This window comes from Rhamphochromis longiceps, linkage group LG11, assembly GCF_057381845.1.
Source record: "Rhamphochromis longiceps isolate RC_006_pf linkage group LG11, R_longiceps_female_GT1.1, whole genome shotgun sequence".
NCBI classification, from domain to species: domain Eukaryota; kingdom Metazoa; phylum Chordata; class Actinopteri; order Cichliformes; family Cichlidae; genus Rhamphochromis; species Rhamphochromis longiceps.
In genome coordinates, this window is record NC_140567.1 from 22,244,640 (window position 1) to 22,265,758 (window position 21,119).

A 21,119-nucleotide genomic window follows, 5' to 3' on the forward strand; every position below is an offset into this window, starting at 1 on the left:
CCGAGGAAAAATGAAACATACTGCTGGCCAGTGGCTTGTCGTAACTTACGGTTGTCCACGCGTAATATAATTTGGATATCTCCGAGGGCACTTGAACGCAGCTTCACTGGTATTCAGCGTCTCCCCTGCGTCACCGGTCCTTAAACTGAACGGCAGGTCAGGGGCGACGTGAGACAAGTAGGGCACCTCAGAGAAGGACAGTCCACCCGTGTGCCTTCAGCAGCAGCTACCTGCGCTCTGCTCCTCAGATATTTTCTTTTTTAATTTTCATTTTTCAAGTTAAACCAGCTGGTCGTTTTTTCTTTTCTTTTCCAGATGACCGTGTCTCAAGAAAGGCCCATGACCTATGCCAAGATGAAAGGCCTTGTCTCGTTTCTCTCAGGTAAGAACATTAAATATAAATGTTTAAGATAAGCTTTACTTTACCTGTGATCTTAAAGCAAGCTCGTGTATAACATCTAATATAAAGATAAAAGCTAAAGAGGCCAAAAGAGAGTAATTAGTCATTACTGCATAAAATACCACAATGTTAAAATTATTTATCTTGGCTTGAAAGGTTCAGAAAGTCTCCATATAATTAGAGAAGTTTGATCACTTGAGAGAAGTGCGGTGATAAAGTGACACCAACCTTCTGCTGAGTAAATACAGCTGTTGACCTCTTATGTAAGGGACTAACCCTCTTCCTGTGCTACAGCTCTGCTCAAGGGGAAGAAAGTGGGCTTCAGTGACTTCTTGCACAAATTTGTTTCCAGCCAGCACCTCTGCCAACAGTAAGTTGGCAACAGTCATTTTTTCACAGCTTTTTTCCTTCGTGTTGAACCTCATAAAACAAACCCTCATATTCTGTGTCCGATCTCCCGATTGAAGCCTGGACACTGAGAAAATCCTGCAGAGACAAAGCAAACCGGGGAGAGGGAAGGAGGAGAAATCTACTTTGGTGAGTTCAGAGAGAAGACTTTTTTTTAAAGTCTTTGCTGAGTGTTGACAGAAGATGAAACTTGAGCTGACCTCCTGACCGTTTTGTCCCTCTATGTCTTTTCCTCAGAGCTCCACGAACACAGAAACCTCACAGTAAGTCATTTTCTCCCTTTACATCGGGAAATATTTCGTCTATGTTGTCAATGATGCACAATCTGGACTTAATAAAGTGGCCAGAAGGCTTTTTTCTCATTCATGAGCTTCACCAGAGGCAACCTGAGAGTTATTTCTTATCATGCATTCACATCCAATTATTATGCATGACTTATTTGTACTCGGACGTGCATTATTAACTGTTTTCTGCTGTTGTATTAACCAGGATGAAACCATCAGACTTCGACTACCTCAAAGTCATCGGCAGAGGAAGCTTTGGAAAGGTGGGGAAAAAAAATCCTCAGCACCTACCCCCCTGACCCCCCTTTAAGACAGCCGATTGGTCTGAAACATGAGGATTTGTTGTTGTTCAGTAGAGGAGAGATCCACAGCGAATTCTCAGCACAGAAAAACACATTTAGGCTCTGTTAAAACCTGCTTTTAAATCAGTTTTACACCCACTCCAAGTGACCAGCTTTAAGCATCAGTGCACCAAACAAGCACTGGTACCCTGGATGTTAATTTCTGACAAATATTCGGTGCTCATATCATGATATCAGAGAGGTGGCTGGTCAAAAACAAGTTACAGCTTTAGGAATCGCTCATTTCCCAACCGTGATCCATTCTGTGGGAAAAATACTTTTCTAACATAGTCACAAATCTAACTCGTCGCTGTAAAACAGCTGGTTGCAGTTTTTTTTACTGTCATTTTTTTATTACTTACAAACAAACAGAAAACACCTACATGCACTCACGAACAACCTGGATTGCCTCGTCTCTGCAGTTTGTTCATGTAACATCAATATTTCAGTCCTCGCCCTGTCTCTGACACATAAGCACACATAAACACAGTCCATTTCTTTCTTTTCTCTAGACATCGTACCTCTTGAATTCTTATCTGATGAGTCAACAGCTCCAGGACATTTTTTTTTTCACTCACTAATTTCAGCTATTTGTTTTGTGTTTGTGGGTCTGGCTCGTACCATCTCAATATTTCCTCTCATATGATGAAATTAGAGCACTATACATGACCTAGATATGTCATAATTTTTAAGAATAAACAAATGAGCACGCTTCCAAAAATATTTAATACCAGAACAAAGCCAAAAAACACAAGAATTACTTACTCTTACTACTCTACACTGTCTCCAGCTTGACTGTGTTATAGGTAAAAATGTACCAGCTGTGTTGTAGTTTTTACAGTTTGTAAAATGTGTTTTTCTGATGCTGACGGGGTCAGATGGGAACTTTTTCCCCAGATTTGGTTGACCTTGTAAGTTGCTGTGTTTGAGGTTGGTGCTGTGAGATTAAATGTGAAAATTCAAACTTTTACAGGTGCTGCTGGCAAGACATAGAAAACAAGGGGGTTATTATGCCGTGAAAGTGCTCCAGAAACAGTTGATTGTCAAGAGGAAAGAGGTAATCTATCTATCTATCTATCTATCTATCTATCTATCTATCTATCTATCTATCTATCTATCTATCTATCTATCTATCTATCTATCTATCTATCTATCTATCTATCTATCTATCCATCTATCTATCCATCCATCCATCCATCCATCCATCCATCCATCCATCCATCCATCCATCCATCCATCCATCCATCCATCCATCCATCCATCCATCCATCCATCCATCCATCCATCCATCCATCCATCCATCCATCCATCCAGTGTTCTGTCTCTGTAGCAGAAGCATGTGATGGTTGAGAGGAGTGTACTGCTGAAAGGACTACAGCATCCATTCCTGGTGGGACTCCACTTCTCTTTCCAGACACCAAACACTCTCTACTTTGTCCTGGACTATGTCAATGGAGGGGAGGTGAGTGTATAAGATTAAGGATTTCAAAATATTCTGCATTCAGATGTTTAGTTGTTGTGTACTCTATGAGTTTGTAGAAGTGCAGGTGTTGCTGTTGTGTTGAATTCCTTGCTTTGCTTTCAGCTTTTCTACCACCTGCAGAGAGAGGGGTCATTTCCAGAACCCAGAGCTGCTTTCTATGCTGCAGAGGTGGCTGCAGCACTGGGCTACCTCCACTCTCTTAACATCGTCTACAGGTATGTGTATATATATATATATATATATATATATATATATATATATATATATATATATATATATATATATATATATATATATATATATATATATATATATATATATATATATATATATATGCGTGAAAACACAGCATTAGAAAAGCGGCAGCATAGTCACCCTTCCAAGTTTTTCTCGCCTCTGTGCTCTCTCTCTTTCTTTGTGCATGTTTGATTTGACCACGTTCTGCCTGCTTCATTTATTCATGCAGAGAATTCCCAATGAAATTTTCCCACTCAAATCCACCATGTTCTCCGGCGCCACATTAAAAATTAAAGAGTGAGGAAAAGCAATGTGAAGCTAAAGGAAACTAACAAAGAAATGACAGCTAATGTCAGATTTTGCAGGACTCAGTGTTCTTTGTTTTTATGCAGAGACCTGAAACCTGAGAACATCCTGCTGGACAGTGAGGGCCACGTGATGCTGACTGACTTTGGGCTTTGTAAAGAAGGTGTGGCCACAGGTGGGGTCATGCACACCTTCTGTGGCACTCCGGAGTACCTTGCTCCAGAGGTGTTACACGGCCATCCATATAGCCCAGCTGTGGACTGGTGGGGACTCGGCACGGTGGCTTATGAGATGATCTGTGGACTGGTGAGTGCAGGTGCAGTGATCTCTATCCTTTACATCATCAGCATCTTCACCTTAAGCCACCTCCCTCTTCCCCTCCCTCTCTCTCACAGCCTCCATTTTATAGTCGCAGTAAACTGCAAATGTTTCAGAACATCCTTCACGGCCCTCTGCAGCTACGCAGCGACATCTCTAAAGCTGCCTGCTCACTGTTGGAGGGCTTATTGGAAAAAGATGTCTCCAGACGCTTAGGAGCGAGCTGTGACATTGTAAGTGCCCCAGCTAAAAAGAAGAGAAACAGTAATGAAACATGGCCACAGAAGGGTTAACTGTTATTGTGTTTCCAGGCGGAGCTGCAGGAACATCCCTTCTTCGCCTCTATCGACTGGGATGACCTCCTGGCCAGAAAAATCAGACCCCCTTTCATCCCAAAAGTGGTACGAGTGAATCAGAAATGAGCTCGACGCACTTTTCTTTTTAACCGAGGGAACATGGCTCACTCCTCTCTCCTCTTCAGGCTGGTCCTTGGGATGTCAGTTACATTGACCCAGCGTTTACACGACAACCTGTACCTGCCTGTGTGAACGACATGTGCCAGGAGGCCGGGGTCAGCGAGGCCTTCCGAGGATTCTCCTACATGAACCCTGTGGAGTACCTGGCAGCAGAGCCGGTTTCATAACAACACCGAATCCTCCGGGGGCGCGGTTGTTCAGTTGTTTCTTTTTTACATCATTAATTTTTAAGTGGGTGTCTATTTTTAAGAACTTGAGCAAAAAGATTTTTATGCTAACAGTGCAACATACTGTATGTTTCATTGGATGTTTTGTTTGTTTGTTTTGTGTTTTTGGCTATTGATGTTAATTCAATATGTGGTCGTGATGATGGAATGGGCTGGTCACTATTTCATCCTCGCTGCTTTAATGCATTATATGAAGCACTCAACAGTTTGGAGTAGATTTATTTTTCAACACTTTGCATTTACAGGATATTAAAATATACAATGTGTACTGCAAAATTCTCATTCTAACATTACATTCACAGCTTACAAGTGCACTCAAAATACTTCACTGGCTGCTTTATTGCTGCATAGTGACAGAGCAAAATACAGAAAGCATCTCCATGCGGTGTTTAGATAAAAACAACAACAGGATGCCAGCCTATTGGCAACACTAAAACACAAATTGGACCCCAGCTCCGACTTCACGTGTGGTGTTTTGGTGTCTAATTTTAGTGATGAACAGAAAAAGCCCATCACTGTGGAGAAGCTAATGGATGTCTTCCCCTCAAAAAAAAAAGAGAAAAAAGGAGAGCATCTGTTCTGATCCTTTCTACCTCACTTCACAAGACTGTGGAACAGTTTGGACACAGGGAGGGTGGCTTTCAGTCTGTCAGTAGATGCTGAAGGAGGCGTAGCTCTGCTCACTCTGGCATGTGAAGTAAGCAATCAACTGACCGTTGCAAATCATCAGAAACAAGCCACTGCCTAGGGAAAAATGAAGAGTGACATATTTGAAACAGCTAACCTCATGAAGTTAAGACTGATAGTAACCGATGAGCTGGCAGTGTTTGTCTTACCTAAAGCCAGCCACCACTGCCACACAGTAGGAAACTCCAACATTACTGCAACATGGAAACAAAACGTGTCATTACACAATGCATTTGGTTATTCAAGCATGCACCTGGGTAGATGCACCGATACATTTCTGCTCACCTAGGCTGGTGATCATTACATGCACCAGTGTGACAGTGAGAGCGTAGTCCCAAACCCGCCTCCTCACCACTGCGGCAAACAGAAGGCCACTGCAAAAGTAGGTGAGCTCCAAGGACAGGAGGTTCACTAGAAAAAGAAAAGAGAAAATAGATTATGTGTATAAAGCTGCCACTCTGTGTCGACAGCATTGCACGCATTAGGTGTGCTCACCCAAGTATTTGGAGTTGGATTCGGTAGGTTCGGTCTTAAAGTCAAAAGGAATCAGTCCATCAAAGTGGTCCAACCTGAGATGAGAGATATGATAAAGTTACAGCAGACAAAACATTAAAGCGCAACCTATAAGTAAATATCTTAAAGTAGAATGAGTAGAATAATCTATTAAATGAATATCTTGAATAAAGAAGGATAACCTATAAGTACAATGATCTGTTAGTAAATACCTTAAATAAAGTAAAATGACCAATAAGTAGAATAACCTAAGAGTAAATAGCTTAAATAATGCAGAATGACCTATAAGTAAAGTAGAACATCTTGAGCATAATACGATATGGCGAAACAAAATAGGTCAATAAGTTAAAAATTCCCCAAAAGAAGGAGCTCAAACAGAAAAATTATGAATGCAATAAGTAGAAATTAAAGTAAAATATATAACAGTTTGAATGGAATACAATAAAACATACCAACAAAAACATAAAAAGAAATATAATACATTAAAGAGACTGTGCAGAAAACTATTACAATAAATGTCATACATTTAAAAAGGATAATAAAAAATACCTTATTAAATGTAGTTAAAGAAAAATAGCATAGCAGTGCAGTTTGTAGTCTGTTTGATGTGTGTGATTGGTGTAACTTTTTTTCTCAGATTCTGAGATTAATCTTTGAATTCAGAGAAAAAAGAAATCTCAGAATTCTGAGATTAATGTCAGAATATTTACTTTTTTATTCACAATTCTGACATTAATCTCAAAATTCTGAGGTTAATTTCAGAATAGCCTCACAATTCTGACATTAATTTTAGAACTCAAAGAGATTAATGTCAAAATACTGACTTTTTTATTCAGAATCTTGACATTTGGATTCTGAATATTTGTTGCTATTTATTATAATCATCAATATACTTCCAGTTATTATAGGAGACAAACCCTCCTTTCGATCCCTTGCGCGTGCGTGGCTCTCACCTGAAGGCACCAAAGCAGACGCTCCCGATCATGTAGAAAAGCGAGTAAAATATGAGCAGACACAGCAGCAGGTTGAGGAGCACGGTCTGTTGGGATGGATAGAGAATGGGGCGTAATTTAAAGATTCTTGTCCGTCAACGCTACATATTTTCCATATAACGCAACACGAGCAAACACCACCTAAAGCTGAGGATTGCACTCTCACAGTATTATAGACGCAGATCCCTGCAGTGGGAGGGATATGCGTGGTCTGTAAGCAGGCAGACAGGCAGGCTCTTTTATGTGCTGCAGCCCGACCTGCTGCTGGTTTATAATATATAAGAGGTATGATATACATATTTAACGTGTGTGTTTACATTATATATAAAACAGCCTGTCATAGCCAGCTTATTCTGTTGTTTAACCGCACATAATTCCCACTTTCGATCCACGGCTCACAGAAACGCCTGAAAATCCACAGGACAGTCGGATAATCTCACAGCACACGATTTCCCCATCTTACCTTCGAGTCGACCGCTCTGCCTTTGAATGCCATCTCATGGTTTCCCTTTAATGCTTTATTCCCAAATAACGTGGGCTGCAGCAGGCTGCACGACCTCGGTTAAATCCCCCAGCTCTCCTCCTAACAAAGTGGACTCCTACCACCACCTAGCGGCCAACAGGAGACGCGGAGCAGCGCCGCCGCTTTTACAGCCCAGCTGAACTCGTTTCACCTCGTATCAGGGCGGCCTTTTTTAATTTGTTTTTAACTGAAAAAAATAAAGACTTTCCTCTGTATGTGCCACTTGTATGTTGTCGTGGATATTTGTTATATTCCCCAGCCCAGGTGTTTACCATTTGGGGGGATATACCTCGCATCTACAGCCTTGCCATTACCGTGGAAAGCCGCCCAGTATGCAGGGAGATTTATACCGGCAGGTTAGCTGCTTATATTCTGGTTGAATATGAGTGATTTTGCACCCAGTACATACTTCCAAGCCCATGTGGTGACCAGACGAGGCACCTGTGTGGTCAGGTGTTGCGTTAAATTGATCATTTGTCACAGTAATAGATAAATAAAATAAATAAATCGTGCACCCAGCAGCCTCGCTGTGTTATGAAACGTGATGGCATCACCCTTATTGTAGTCGGATGATATTTCCGTGCATAAGATGTGAGATGTAAGACTGACACACCTCAGTACACTCCATCTGACTGTCTCGGGTTTAACAGCCCCATTGTGTTCGTTTTTCAAGTGATATTACAGGCCTGAGCGTTTATATCTATAGTTAGCGCCGGTGGTTGTAGTCTTATTAACGCTTGTGTCCTGAATATGTCCGCCCCAAACGAGCTACTACAGTGATCAGAGTGTGCTTAAAAAGTGGGAAGTGACCAGTTTTTGACCATCGGGGAAACCAACGGCTCCTCCACGGCTCTTTATGGGGGAGACACTGTGCTCCCTGCGCTCCGCTTATACACAGTCGTATTTAACGCTTTTATAGGCGGTTTAGGTCAAAGGGGGAACCCGGAGCCCCTGTCCGGCGGATAATTCTCGTTACACCGGCTCTAAATCGAGTTTTGGGGCGCGTTGTGAACGTACGCAGGCCCGGTATTGACCACCAGCAGTGAACTTAACTTTTCCGAGACCCAAAGTTGTGTCAGGCAGCGCGTCTTGCGCGCATGCGCACCACTCTATCCAGCTCTAAATAAGAGTTAAAACAGAAACGAGGTGAGTTCCACAATTGTTAAACAATACGGGCGTTAATAATCATTTGTTGTCGTTGACGAGGACGGCGTTTGAAAAGCAGGCGTTCGTTTTTGTAAACTGGCGACAGTTTCCATTATTTCCACTCTGATTTAAAACGGCGAGAATAAATCGTTTTTTTCCAAGTTTCTATTGAAGAAATTAATCAAGCAACAATGTTAAAGCTCGTAACATTATCGCGGTGTTGTTACGAGTGTGCGTGATATTCTGTGATGTATCTGCATTTTGCAAATGCGTTTTCCTATTGTTATTAACCGGGAAACTTATTTATTACAGATCGTCCTTATAGCTGGCTCTGCATCCAGTCTCAATGCTACGGCTAGCCCTCTATAGCAGCCCTCAGTTCATATGAACTGAGTGGAGCTAGCGACTGTTAGCTTTATGTCAGCGCTAGCTAGCAACCTGGGCTGACATTCCGTGACAAGGGGAAAGTGAAGAAAAACGGCCAGAGTGAATGAAAACACCAAGTCAGGAAATTACACAGCAAGCGTTTGCCTTTGTTTAACGTGTAGCAGCTTTGCGGCATTTGTTTAAAATGGTAACTTGAGTAATTAACATAGTTTAAACGTGTTGGTGGCCTCTTCCTATGCTCCGCCATTTTGTATAAGACGAATGCTAATCATGGGCGCTCTTACATACACTTTATTTATGGCTAGAATAAAACTGAGGCATGGGATGCAAAGTCTAACTTAACCGAGATCCAGGAGCTCTGATTGTTGTTTACTTTTGACACGGTTGTGACCACGATGCAAGCAGAAAATATAACCTTAATTCAGTGTTGAACATGCGTCGGGACTAAAACGTTATATCGTATTATTAAGCGGATAAAGACGTTTTTAAGTTTGGCCAGTGAGTGCAGAAAACAGTGTTCTCCTTACAGCTGATAAACAAATGAGCCCCTCACTTGCTCCTTGCCAGGCAAGCAGTCGGTTTTAAGAGATACTGTTAAAACAAGGAAAAGACGAACTTGTCTGGTTAACTTAAAGTTGAGACGTCTTTCCTCTTCTTTGTCAATGATCTGGACTAAGGTTTACCCTAATGGGGTCGTTTGTGCTCGCATTTCTCTGATAGTTGGCCGGCAAAACAATATTATTATTGACTGTTTTGTCTGAAATCGAAGTGCATGGTGTATCCTGCACGCCAGCGCGCAGTCGCCATCTAGTGGTGATGCTGCGCAGAGCTGTTTACAAGTGCAGGGAGGAATAAAAACTGCATTTGTGATCGGAATCAGTTCGCTGATCAAGCCGTAGGGGACCGCTTGGCTCACTGCAGTTATCATGTACAGGGAAACAATGGGCCTGGAAAACAGAAGCGTAAAAGTCAGAGGTGCAGACTGTGCGCATAATACCATGCCTTTCCATGTGACTCTTTGCAGGTTGGTCATATCAGCAGAGTGGGAATGACTGACACTCCACCCAGTGATGGCCCCTCCCAGGGAGCTGAGTTTGACAGGATGGGATTAGACTGGAAGGATGGCATTGCAACGCTGCCAGGCAGTGATATCAGGGTACAAAAGATATCACTGATTTTTGTTGTTGTTGTTTTTCGGTCCAGGGTCTTTCTTGCTTGTGCAAATATTTGTTTATAGGGGGAGGAGGCTGTATGTATAGCTGTTTCTCAGGCTGAACTCATAATCAGGACCATAGTAGCACACCAACTTGGCTGATAGGAATGTGTCTCTTTTTTTCAGTTCCGCCTGACCGAGTTTCGGACTCTTGAGATTGTCACAGATTTAGAGGTCAAAGGGCAGGAGGCAGAGCCTAACAGTGAGACCTTGGACCCCGCACCATCTCACACGCCCACCCCTCCACCTGAAGGCCAGTCACAGACAGGGACAAGCAAAGCTTCAGCCAATCAGAGTAAACCAGGATTGTCTCAAGCTAAAGGTATGATGGCACATGATTGTCATTTTTATAATGAAGACTTTCACTGTTTGGTTTTTAAAGTCTACGTTACGTTTCGGCCTCAGTTTCAGCCCTTCTTTCTCCTCCGTCCTTTAGCTCCTGGTCCTGTGCTTTTGTCTTTAGAGGAGGGCCCCAGTATGGAGGGCCCCAGTGTGGAGGTTGGGCCCAGTGTTGAAGTTGGTTCTAGTGCAAACTTGGGCTCAAATGGGGAGCTGTCAAGGTGCCGGGCCTGCGGTGGCCGTGCTCCTGGGGATGCCCTCCTGCAGGGGAAATTCTGCTGCTCAGCTTGTGCCCAGCCTTCCAGTGGCAGGTAAAACCATGCCTCTGTTATCTCTAATAACGCCCTCCCCCCCATTTAATTTTTTTTTAGATTAACTTAATATTTTTTGTTTCATGTGCACCTTCTTTGTGTTTGTAAAGATCGTCTCCGGGAGAAGCACGGGAGGGTCAGGCAGTAGAAGGAGAGAGACTTGGCAAACGTGTGCGCAAAAAGAGGAAGATCTACATGGACTCTGGTGAGGAAGAGGAAGAAAACCAAGAAGAACCAGAGGTGAGGAATATACCATCAACACTTGTGTTCGGTGGTCAACTTCAGAGCTACATACATACCAGATGTTCAGGCTTAAGTTTCCTCTCATCTACAGGATGAGAAGAGTTGTGATAGTCCTGTGTAACACGTTTTGCTCATTCTGCTTTTTTCTTGTAGGAAAAGGCTAAAGCTACAAAGGGCAGGAGAGGAGCCAAAATTGCCAAGCTGGGTATGATGAAGCTCTAAACATTATTAGAATCTGTTAATGCCCTAAATCAGTTTTTTGTTGTGTTGTTTAGCTGGTGATACATTCTCAGCTTTTGAGACTGTCCTCTGATTTGATTGTCAGATTTTTTGATTAGCATTTGCATTATCTTCCAATTCATGAAACCTGCAGGCAATGTATTTCTCAGAGCGACAGAAAGCAGGAATGAAGAATGAGTTTTTATTAATTTGGTTAGACTTAAACCAATATTATGAGCATGCTGTTTTTGCCCATTTTTATATAGGGACTTCGATAGAAAGAAAATTGTCAAACTGCCTAGAATACATCCATGTATTCATGGTTTTATATGCATTGTGTGTCATTGGCATACACTTTATACAACACGTAATATGTCACTATTTGTTCACCCAACCTTTAGTTGCTGCCCCACCCAATAAGAAACGTGCATGGAGCTGGCCTTCTTACCTCGAAGAGGAGAGAGCGGTCGCTGCTCCAGTTAAACTATTCAAAGAGGTAAAAACCTGCATATACCTGCTATTTGTACCCTGTTAAGTAGAAGCTCACAGTCTTGTTTATCTGACCTATGCTGTTATTATTCTTGCAGCACCAGTCGCTTCCACAAAGCAGGAACAGTTTTAAGGTGGGGATGAAGCTGGAGGGACTTGACCCGGCACACCCGTCTCTATTCTGTGTGCTCAGTGTTGCGGAGGTACTAATGCTAATGCTTGACTATGTTACCTATACGCTATAACATTTTTCTAGATAAAGACTTTGACTCATGGATGCCTGCCTCTCTTTGCATCCCAGATCCAAGGTTACAGGGTGAGGCTCCACTTTGACGGATATCCAGAATGCTATGACTTCTGGGCTAATGCCGATTCGTGGGATCTGAAACCAGCCGGCTGGTGTGAGAAGAACGGACACAAGTTATTGTTGCCTAAAGGTAACAAGAATACCACCAATAAACATGAAATTCAAGGTAGAATTTTTATTTTTTATTTTTTTAACAAAGTTGGGTCACAACTCAGCTGACTGGGCTTGTCGTGTTGTAGGCTGTAAGGATGGAGAGTTCAACTGGAGCACGTACGTGAAGAACTGCAGGGGTCAGCTGGCCCCGAAACACCTTTTTAAGAGCCTCAACACAGTGAGTGTTAAACACATCTGAAGCTGTCAGATGGTTCTGTGATTCAGTGGATTTTATTGGCTCCGTGTGGCTAAATTGGCTAAATGCATATTGTCTTTTTGTTTGTTTGTTTTTAGTCCGTGACTCCATCCGGGTTTAGAGCTGGGATGAAACTGGAGGCGGTTGACAGGAAGAATCCTGCTTTGATCTGTGTAGCAACAATTGCTGCCGTTGTCGACAACCGCCTGCTCATTCATTTTGACAACTGGGATGACACACATGATTACTGGTGAGAGATTATTACCCAGAGATGTTCGCCGGTCTGCCTTGAGGGCAGCTGGAGATTTGAATCCGTGTGAAAGCAGTGCTAATTTAGTGCCTGTCTACTGAAGACAGCATGCCACTGTATTTTAAATAAACAGACTAGCATTGTAAGTAAAGAGTTTCTGAACCTTTTTATTGGTGAATATTTCTTTCAAAACCCCCGGTGTTATCGTTCGCCCATTTACTTGTGTTTGTTTTAAGGTGTGATGCCAGCAGTCCATACATCCACCCTGTGGGTTACTGTGAAGAGGCTGAGCTAACACTCACAACTCCAGCTGGTAAGACAGACCAAGACACGTGTGAGTCAGTATGAATGTAATATACTGTAGGACCCAACTCTTGTAAGATCTGAGATGATTAATTAAAGGCCAGCTAAATAAAAAATGATAAATAAAATAAATAAAAATGGCAACAACAAAAAAAAAAAATCTTGAATCCTGAAATAGTAAAATCTGATAACAAAGCCACGGATGAATTATTCTGTAGAAAGTAAATGTGCTCATGCTAAGTGTATTAATAGTAAGATGTAATTTCCTGTAGATCCCCATGTTGCCACCTATTTCTAACCTGCTGGGTAATGTTGTTACACCTGTAGAAATGGCTTTGTTTACATGGTGTCTGTCTGCAGTATCCAGTGCACCTAATGAGTCTTTATCTCCTCTCCTTAGAATGTAAGGAACCAAAGAGTTTCTCTTGGGAGAAATACCTGGAAGAGACGGGCACACAGGCAGCTCCTGCACGAGCTTTCAAAGTGGTATGATATACGAGTATGCAGATATTTACGGTACTGTGCTACAGTAGTCTAAATACAGACATGTGATTCTGTGTTGTTGTTTTTTTTTCAGCGACCTCTGCATGGCTTCCAGTTTGGGATGAAAGTAGAAGCGGTTGATAAGAGGAATCCCATGCTCATTCGTGTTGCCACTATAGCAGACACAGAGGACCACAGACTAAAGGTGGGAGATGTCTCTTCATGGTGATGCTTTTTGAGTTTGTTTTTTTTTCTGTGCTCAGCCTTTGTTTAAATTCTTGTTTACCCTCCTCTTGCAGATCCACTTTGATGGCTGGAGTTCAGAGTACGACTATTGGGTGGAAACCGACTGCCCAGATCTGCATCCTGTCGGGTGGTGTCAAAAAACTGGACACCCACTACAATATCCTAACGGTGTGACACATTTTACGACTCTCTCTCACACTCACACGCACAGACACACAGACTGTCCTTGTCTGTCCTGCTGGGTGCTGAGGGTGAGGTTGCCAGATTTCTAATTTCAACAGATGAGTCAGCACACTTGATCTCTGCCTTTATTTTACTTGGATAAGACATTAAGAGGAATGTATAATGAATTCAGAATGGATGGTTGTTTGCATAGTTTTATTAAGTTTCCCGTGTGTGTGCGTGTGTGTATTTCAGGCTCCAGTGATTTAGTGACTGCTCCAGGACAAGGATGTCCTACCCCGGGATGCAACGGCGTTGGGCACATCAGGGGACCTCGCTATGGGACTCACTACACGTTCGTAGCTCAACTTTTCACAGTCGTCTTTTGTTGCAACTCTTATGTCTTACATCTCCATTTTCATTTAAGATGTTTTATGCATTTCCCCAACTGCTCTCCCGGTTTACCTCAGGGAATATTTGTCATAGTTTCTCAGTCGCTGCAGTGTTGCCTTTCTATCCTGTTTTTAAAATACTTTTAACACTCTTAAGTGCACCACTTTCCAAATGGATTTCAATAAATTATCACCATTTCCATTTTTGTTTGTCCAGTCAGTCGTCAGGTAATGTCATATTGTTATATTAAGGTGTAGTAAACACGTCTTAACAGTAACTAAAAGAGGAGACGTCTCCAGGCTCTCAAATATTGCTTTTTATTTGTGTGGGCTGCCAGCACTCTACATGTGTTACTTGTGTGTTTGTCTGTATGTAGGAGGGTGAGGCGAGGCGATATTAACTGCCTTTCTGTTGTCTGTGTTATAACCTCTTACTGGAGTTTTAAAAAAATAAAGGCTGTGTGTCCCAGCGATGTTTGCGTCTCTGTGTGCAGTCAGGTGAGCTGTCCCTACTCAGAGGTGAATCTGAACAAAGAGGGTTTGCTGCCAGACCGTCTCAGCGGAGAGCGGCCTCCCACCCTCAGCGGGCCTCATCCTCGTGGGCGACGCCCTGACCCAAATGCAAACAACACAACGCAAAACTCCTCGACGCAAGATCAACCCGAAGGACCGGAGGACGCCCAGAACAGGTTCAATCCTTTGTCGACATACTTTAACAGCTCCTATCATATCAGGGGATTTGCATGCAACTATATGTAGTGGTTTGTACCTGAGCAATGATTATCTGTGTTGCTAGGAAACCGGCGACGGTGGCAGCTGAGCGTACAGGACGCAGTAGCCAGGCAGAGGCACTGAGTGGAGCCACCGAGCAAAGCCACAATGGAACAAGGCCTAAACGGTACCTGTCGCTCAAGATAGCCTCACACTACGCTGCGCCTGATATGATTTGTTTGTTTCAAGGAGTCATTCTGTCGTTGGTCTTCATTTCAGGACAGCTCCAGTTCCCAAATACCTAAAAATGCATTATGTCAAAGAGGAGATTGGCGATAGTAAAGGTAAGCGAGGAAAAAGTGCAGAAGGAATCGTACCTCATACCCTCACTTCCTCCCACTGACTCCTCTTAACTCTCCTCAGCCTCTCCAGAGGCCATCTCCCTCCAGCAGGCCCTCCACGAGTCGGTGTTCTCCCCCGGCATCTCTGCCTCGCCTCCCCATCGGGTGGCTCTTTGCTGGGACAAACACTGCCAGCTGCTGCCTGAGGTCCTGGGGCTGACTGCCAAGAGAGTGGCCACTTGGAGTGCCGAGGAGGTTAGACATGCTTAGACACTCAGACTGTGTAAACACCAGAAAAGCAGGCACACAAACTCTGAATCCACTCATCCAACATGAAGGCGGCTAGTTGTTCAGGGAGACCGCAACTGTGCATGAATATTCAGTAAGGGCTTTTCTGGGTGTCGCGGTGAGCTGGAGCCTTCATTTTGGCAGTCAGGTGAACGATTGAGGGTCAATAGAGGCATGTAAAGAATCACGATTAGTAGATAAACACGCATTGATCGACGTTTGTCTGAAGCTGTTTTCTGTATGTTTATTTTCTTTGTTCTTCAGGTGGCTGGTTTTGTCAAAGGGCTTCCAGGGTGCAAAGAACATGCTGCTACATTTAAAACAGAGGTAAGCACTTCAGGATGGTTTGTAAAAAGAAGTGCGAGTGAAAGTAAAAGCCACATGGCATGTACACTGAAACTTCTGAAGGATCGATGCCTCTGCAATCGAAGTGCTAGCAGACAGTCCGCTCACTTTTATTTTTAAAGTTGAGCCACCACTAACAGGCAGGCTCCGTCCCTTCACGTCTTTTGTTACACTGTTGGCGGGCTAATTAGCCACTGTCATCAATATCAGTCAGCTGGCTCTGTAGAAAGTCTCTTCTCGTGCGGTCAGAAAAATTCCCACCTCCCCAGTGTGGATGATGCTCTGTGAGCTGGAGGGAAACTAACCAGAACCTGCAGCAGATGGAGAACTGACCCATGTGCTGCTACACCAAGTTCATTGAGGCCCCAGAGCACAACAGGGACAGACTTTGCTTACTGCAGTTGGACTTTTGTCTGCAGTACGATGGAGTCACTGAAGAAGTAGCTGATCATGGCTCTGATTATTGTCAAGATGTATTATTGATAATTCATCTAAGAAAGCAAAGCTGAGTTTTTGGGGGTTTTGTTTTTTTGCATGTAGGGTACAGTACCATCACACATGCCATCACAGAACATAATTCAGCGGAATCACTACAGAGTGTAGTCTGGAGAGTTCAGCAGATATTCCAGAACAGTTTGAAATTAAAATGTGTTTTATGTAGGGGATCCATGTAAGAGTGAAGTGGGAGGCTTTACAAGAGGTGCTGAGACCTGCTGTGACGTATGAGGGTGGCTCAGAAAAAAAGACAGGAGGCCAAGCTGGTAATGTTAAGATTTCACTGGGAGTGACCTGAAGGCGGAGCGGTTGGAGACAGAGTTAGAGCAGCAAGGCTGAGATGGTTTGGAGATGTAGCAGAGGAGGGACAGTAGACAGACTGGACAAAGGCTGTTGAATAAGGACTGCAAGGCAGGAGGAAAAGAGGAAGACCTCAGAAAGAGATCATGGATGTAGTGAAGGAGGACGTGCAGAGGCTTGCATGGGAGGAGGAGAAGCAGTCCCAACCTCCTAACTGATTTATGTGCACTTGTGTAGTGTGTTGTTTTACTGGTGTCCTCTGCTCCCTGTTTCAATCTGTGTGTGTGTGTGTGTGTGTGTGTGTGTGTGTGTGTGTGTGTGTGTTTTCTCTTAGTGTGTAAACACATACAGTGAAACAGGGAGCCAAGGAGATCACCAAAACAGAATTAGAATTAGATAAACCTTATTTTGGCGGATTCAGCATCGGTTGATTTCCAGCGAATTATAGCCTCTTTTTTTCCCTCTACATTATTTTTTGGTGTTTTGTCTTTATTGGATAGTGAAGCAGTGAAGACAGACAGGAAAGTGGGGAGAGAGAGAGGGAGCAAAGGGCCACGGGTTGGACTCGAACCTGAGCTGATGCACTCGGGCCGTGTGGCATGTGGCTGCCTGCTCATCCACCCACTGTATTTTACATTACTAGAGTGGGATAATGGTCGTGGATGTTTTGGCTCTCGCCCACACAACCTTTCTGTAAGAAGTATACGCTCATTTGTTTTGCGTTGAGATGCTGGTGCCCAGCACAGAAAACTGCTTTAAACAGGGCTTTAGTTAATAACTGCTCATTCTTGATTATTGTTTAATGCTTTATCATTAGACAAATCAATTTAGAACTTGCTTTGGATGTGAGGCAGATGCTGTTGAAGGTTATTCTTTTTTTTTTTCTGGATCAGTCCTTATATGTTATTTAACTGAGTAATTAATCAACTAAGGACTTCGGACAATACCTAACTGACCGAGGTTCAATCAGTTTAGCTTTCCCATTACTTCCTAGCCTTGTTCAGAATATCAAACGTGTGTATTTCCCTGCTGACATGAATGAGGTTATTCTCTAATCCAACAGCTGCTTTGGCTCTCGCTCATTTCCTGTGAAGGGAACAAGTGAGAGGTCCTTATTTTGCATTTGAAAACATGTGAAGAAAGCATGCATGAATAAATAAATAAATAAATAAACAAGGGAATACAAGTGGCAGCAATAAGCAACTTCATCAGTTTAGTGTGTGTGTGTGTGTGTGTGTGTGTGTGTGTGTGTGGTCTGAAGTCTGAAGTCTGGCGTAAAGCTGGCTTAAAAATAGCTGCACATTAAATCGTAGATGTTGTTCTTTTGCATCAGTCATGGTTTGCAGTCTTCTCGGACACCTTTTTGCTGACTGCATAATTTCATGCAGTCTCCAGCTTTTTCATCTTGCATATATTTTCATAAATTTAAGGTTCTACTGAAAAATGAGAGAAAAAAGAGCCTCAGTTTTAGTGCTTCCAAAACAATTCATATGTCCACTAATGTAAATCCCTGTGCTAGTTCAGATTTACGTTGCACGTTAACCAATGGCAAACAAACCCTTAGTGATTTTTATAAAACAATAAAAATGTCAGCCACGTTTGTTCTCTAAAATGAGCTTTTTTTGATGTTTAATTTTGTTTTGTTTAACTTTATTTAAATATCACAGCTACAGTAAGACAGCAAGCAGGTTTAACAAACTTTAAGATGGGGAACTCTGAAAGGCTGATCAGTGAGACTGATTTAGGTGACTGTCAGTGGAAACAATTTCCAGGTTCAGACTTTCAATTTTCAGATGTACTTTTCAAAATGTTGCTCGGCTGAATTTTGCTGTTTACACAAAAGCGACGCCGCATGGGGAAAAAAGCCAGCACCGAGAATCCCGGCTGTACAAAAACAGCCAAACAGCGATGCAGTCGAGAACAACCAGACTTTCCAGTGTTCCTGGTGTTTATGCTAACTTCACTGTCCATAGTATCGCTCAAAACTGTCTGAAAAATTACGTTTACCAAACAGTTTCTGACACGTAAACAGCAAATAAACAGACTCTCCTCAAATCCAGCAAACCTCGTCGCTATGAGAGGAAAACCTGGCTCAGTGCAGACACTTTGTTAGGGGTGTGATCTTCCCCCCTCAGTGATGCTGGTGACTTTCTATGGCCTGCTTTGTTAACGCTGGCTATCAATCGTTTCTTGTAAACACAGCAGACTTTACATTAGAAGTTAAATCATTTATGAGCTTGCCCGGTCACCTGGGGACAAGGTACTTTATTCATTCATTCATTTATAAATAAATAATTATTTATTTGTTTATTTATTGCATTTTTGATTTTTTATTTCTTCTCTTCTATCTGCATCTTCTTCTTTGTAATAATTGCATTTTTTTTTAGAAGTTTTAGCTGTTAAGTTGATCATTATTTCTTTTTGCTTATCAGATTATCCTGATGTGTATTTTAACTTCATGACCTGTAGTGAAACAATCAAAATCTTTGACAAAACTCATAACACCTAAAGGTTGATCCTAAATACTTATTTTGTCAAATCGTACTTTAAAAGTTAAGAAGTGTTGCTGTTGGTTTGACCCCTCCTAGTGCTTCTAGTATTGGAGGTGTTCTGTGTTCATACTGTTTGTGCGTCAACCAGCGTACAATAGAAATTCTTTTAAAGTAACAAAGCCTTTACTTGATTTTTTTCCTCTTCAGCAAATCGATGGCGAGGCCTTCCTGCTGCTCACACAAGCAGACATCGTCAAGATCCTGTCAATCAAGTTAGGACCCGCTCTGAAGATCTACAACTCCATCCTCATGTTGAAGAACGCCGATGAAGAGTAGAACACGACTCCAGTGGGACTTGTTCCTCGACGCTCGAGTAAAGACTTTGTTTGTTTTGTTTTTTTTAAATGTCCAGAACAAGTTTAACTTGTTGAGCTCTGTGATGGTACAGCTACACAAGAGAAACAAGCGGAAGTCATCATCTCAAAAAAACGTCCATCTCTCCTCCCTCCTCTCTCCATGATGGACGGCCCTGGTCAGCCTGAGGGAGAGTTTTTCATCATACCCCGAGGAACCCTTAACTTATAACGTGTTTGTTTACTGACTCTTTAAAAAAAAAAAAAAGGGAGGAGAAGAAGAAGCTACAAGCACCTTCAAGATTTCTTAACATTGTACAGCCAACAAATTGGATTTTGCGTCACAGTTCTGTTGCATTTTTTAAAAATCTGAGCTGTAATGAAACGTTTTTTGTGTTGCGACTTACTTGAGAACACACGTTGTTTGTTTTTTTTCTTTTGTTTGTTTGTTTGTTGTTTAAGCTGCAGAATACAATCGTGAGGCGGTGGGACATTTTTAAATGTGAAATTCAGTGGAGCAGAAGCACTATGTAGTTCATCTTTTCTCCTGTAGATGGAGAAAGAGGGCCACTCCACGGGCCCAAAGGGCGTGAGTGAATTTGGAGTTTAAGTTGAATAAGGAGGGAGGGAGGGATGGTTAAAAATACGTGTTTGTGTACGAGTGTGTAAAAGTGTGTTTGAGAAGTGAGGATGCAATTTCCTACTATCCCGCTTGTGTTGGTTGGTCATTGCGGGGCGGGGGGGGGGGGGGAGTTTTTGACAAACAGGGCCAAGGGCTAACTGTTGAATTAAGGAAGCTTGGAGTTTTTTTTTTTTTTAAGGTGGAACAAGCTCTGTTCTTCTACTTGTTTTTTTTTGGGAACGCTCCATGAATATGAATGTTAAACACAGCTTTCAGTTTTGTTGTTTCTGGTCACAATGTTCTTGGTTCAGATTAACCTCTGGTCTTTTTACAGTGTAAATAGTATACAGCTACAAGAGTTTACTCCTGTTTGGATATGCAAAAGCTTCTCTACAGGAGAGGACGCTGTGGCAGTAAACTTTAAAAAAAAAAACACACAAAAAAAAGAGCCTTGCTTCATAGTTCTGGAGAAAGAGGAAAGAAAACACCCACAACAAACATATTCAGTGTCCTTGTAAATCTGCGTGTACTTCAGCAAGTTGGAATGTGTACATCAGCAACTGTTTATATGCAAACAGCTTTTATTTATGTATTGTAATTTAAGGGGTTAATGGTACGCCATTCTGGCTCCGAGGTAGCTCTGGCTGTTTGGAAAGTCTGAATGGGTGAAAATAAATGAGATGCACACTATCGGCTGTCCTCATTTGACTCCGGACATTTCACCCTCTCCCACACACTTGCACAGACAATCTAAAACTGCTCTACACTCACAGAGCTAGTACCAGGTTGGACCCCTTTTTTTTATTTTAATGGCACAGATTCAACAAGGTGCTGGAAACATTCCTTAGAGATTTTAGTCCATATTAACATGACAGCATCACACAGTTGCTGCAGATTGGTCAGCTGTGAATCCCCTTTTCCCACCATATTCTACAGGCGCTGTTTGTGAACTCATTATGTTCAAGAAACATATTTATTATTTGGGCCTTAGAATATGGTGTGTTGTATGAAAGTTACAATGTGGTCAACAACACTCAGGTAGGCTGTGCCATTGAAATCAGAATCAGAATCAGAATACTTTATTCATCCCGAGGGAAATTAGGGGTTACAGCAGGCAGCACGCTAATGGCGCATGCGC

General features: G+C 42.5%; 3 protein-coding genes across 7 annotated transcripts; 2 read left to right on the forward strand and 1 right to left on the reverse strand.

Annotated features, from left to right (window-relative positions):
* Positions 1-156: 156 nt before the first annotated feature.
* On the forward strand, positions 157-4,925 carry sgk2b (serum/glucocorticoid regulated kinase 2b). Its single transcript, XM_085422907.1, has 12 exons — positions 157-382; positions 695-770; positions 868-937; positions 1,046-1,071; positions 1,298-1,355; positions 2,407-2,490; positions 2,764-2,895; positions 3,019-3,131; positions 3,546-3,765; positions 3,855-4,010; positions 4,089-4,178; positions 4,259-4,925. Exons 1-12 carry the CDS (start codon positions 316-318, stop codon positions 4,418-4,420), a joined length of 1,254 nt encoding a protein of 417 aa, XP_085279033.1. The 5' UTR covers positions 157-315; the 3' UTR covers positions 4,421-4,925.
* LOC146659063 (putative transmembrane protein 244) lies at positions 4,921-7,258 on the reverse strand. The gene is made up of 6 exons (XM_085422908.1): positions 7,136-7,258; positions 6,634-6,719; positions 5,663-5,736; positions 5,453-5,578; positions 5,317-5,361; positions 4,921-5,224 (listed from the first exon to the last, which is right to left on the reverse strand). Exons 1-6 carry the CDS (start codon positions 7,166-7,168, stop codon positions 5,130-5,132), a joined length of 459 nt encoding a protein of 152 aa, XP_085279034.1. The 5' UTR covers positions 7,169-7,258; the 3' UTR covers positions 4,921-5,129.
* Positions 7,259-8,052: 794 nt separating this feature from the next.
* On the forward strand, positions 8,053-20,671 carry l3mbtl1b (L3MBTL histone methyl-lysine binding protein 1b). 5 transcript variants are annotated; one of them, XM_085422902.1, is made up of 22 exons: positions 8,053-8,341; positions 9,753-9,884; positions 10,068-10,263; positions 10,378-10,591; positions 10,702-10,831; positions 10,988-11,039; positions 11,455-11,549; positions 11,641-11,745; positions 11,844-12,015; positions 12,089-12,180; positions 12,297-12,448; positions 12,685-12,761; positions 13,152-13,237; positions 13,329-13,439; positions 13,534-13,648; positions 13,898-13,997; positions 14,529-14,723; positions 14,831-14,932; positions 15,025-15,089; positions 15,169-15,341; positions 15,639-15,701; positions 19,214-20,671. In XM_085422902.1, exons 2-22 carry the CDS (start codon positions 9,777-9,779, stop codon positions 19,340-19,342), a joined length of 2,532 nt encoding a protein of 843 aa, XP_085279028.1. In that variant the 5' UTR covers positions 8,053-8,341; positions 9,753-9,776; the 3' UTR covers positions 19,343-20,671. The 5 variants fall into 5 exon arrangements, with proteins under 5 accessions (XP_085279028.1, XP_085279027.1, XP_085279029.1 ...); XM_085422901.1 differs by lacking the exon at positions 8,053-8,341 and adding an exon at positions 8,372-8,915; XM_085422903.1 differs by lacking the exon at positions 8,053-8,341 and adding an exon at positions 8,372-8,915 and having other exon boundaries at positions 10,405-10,591.
* The last annotated feature ends 448 nt before the right edge of the window (positions 20,672-21,119 follow it).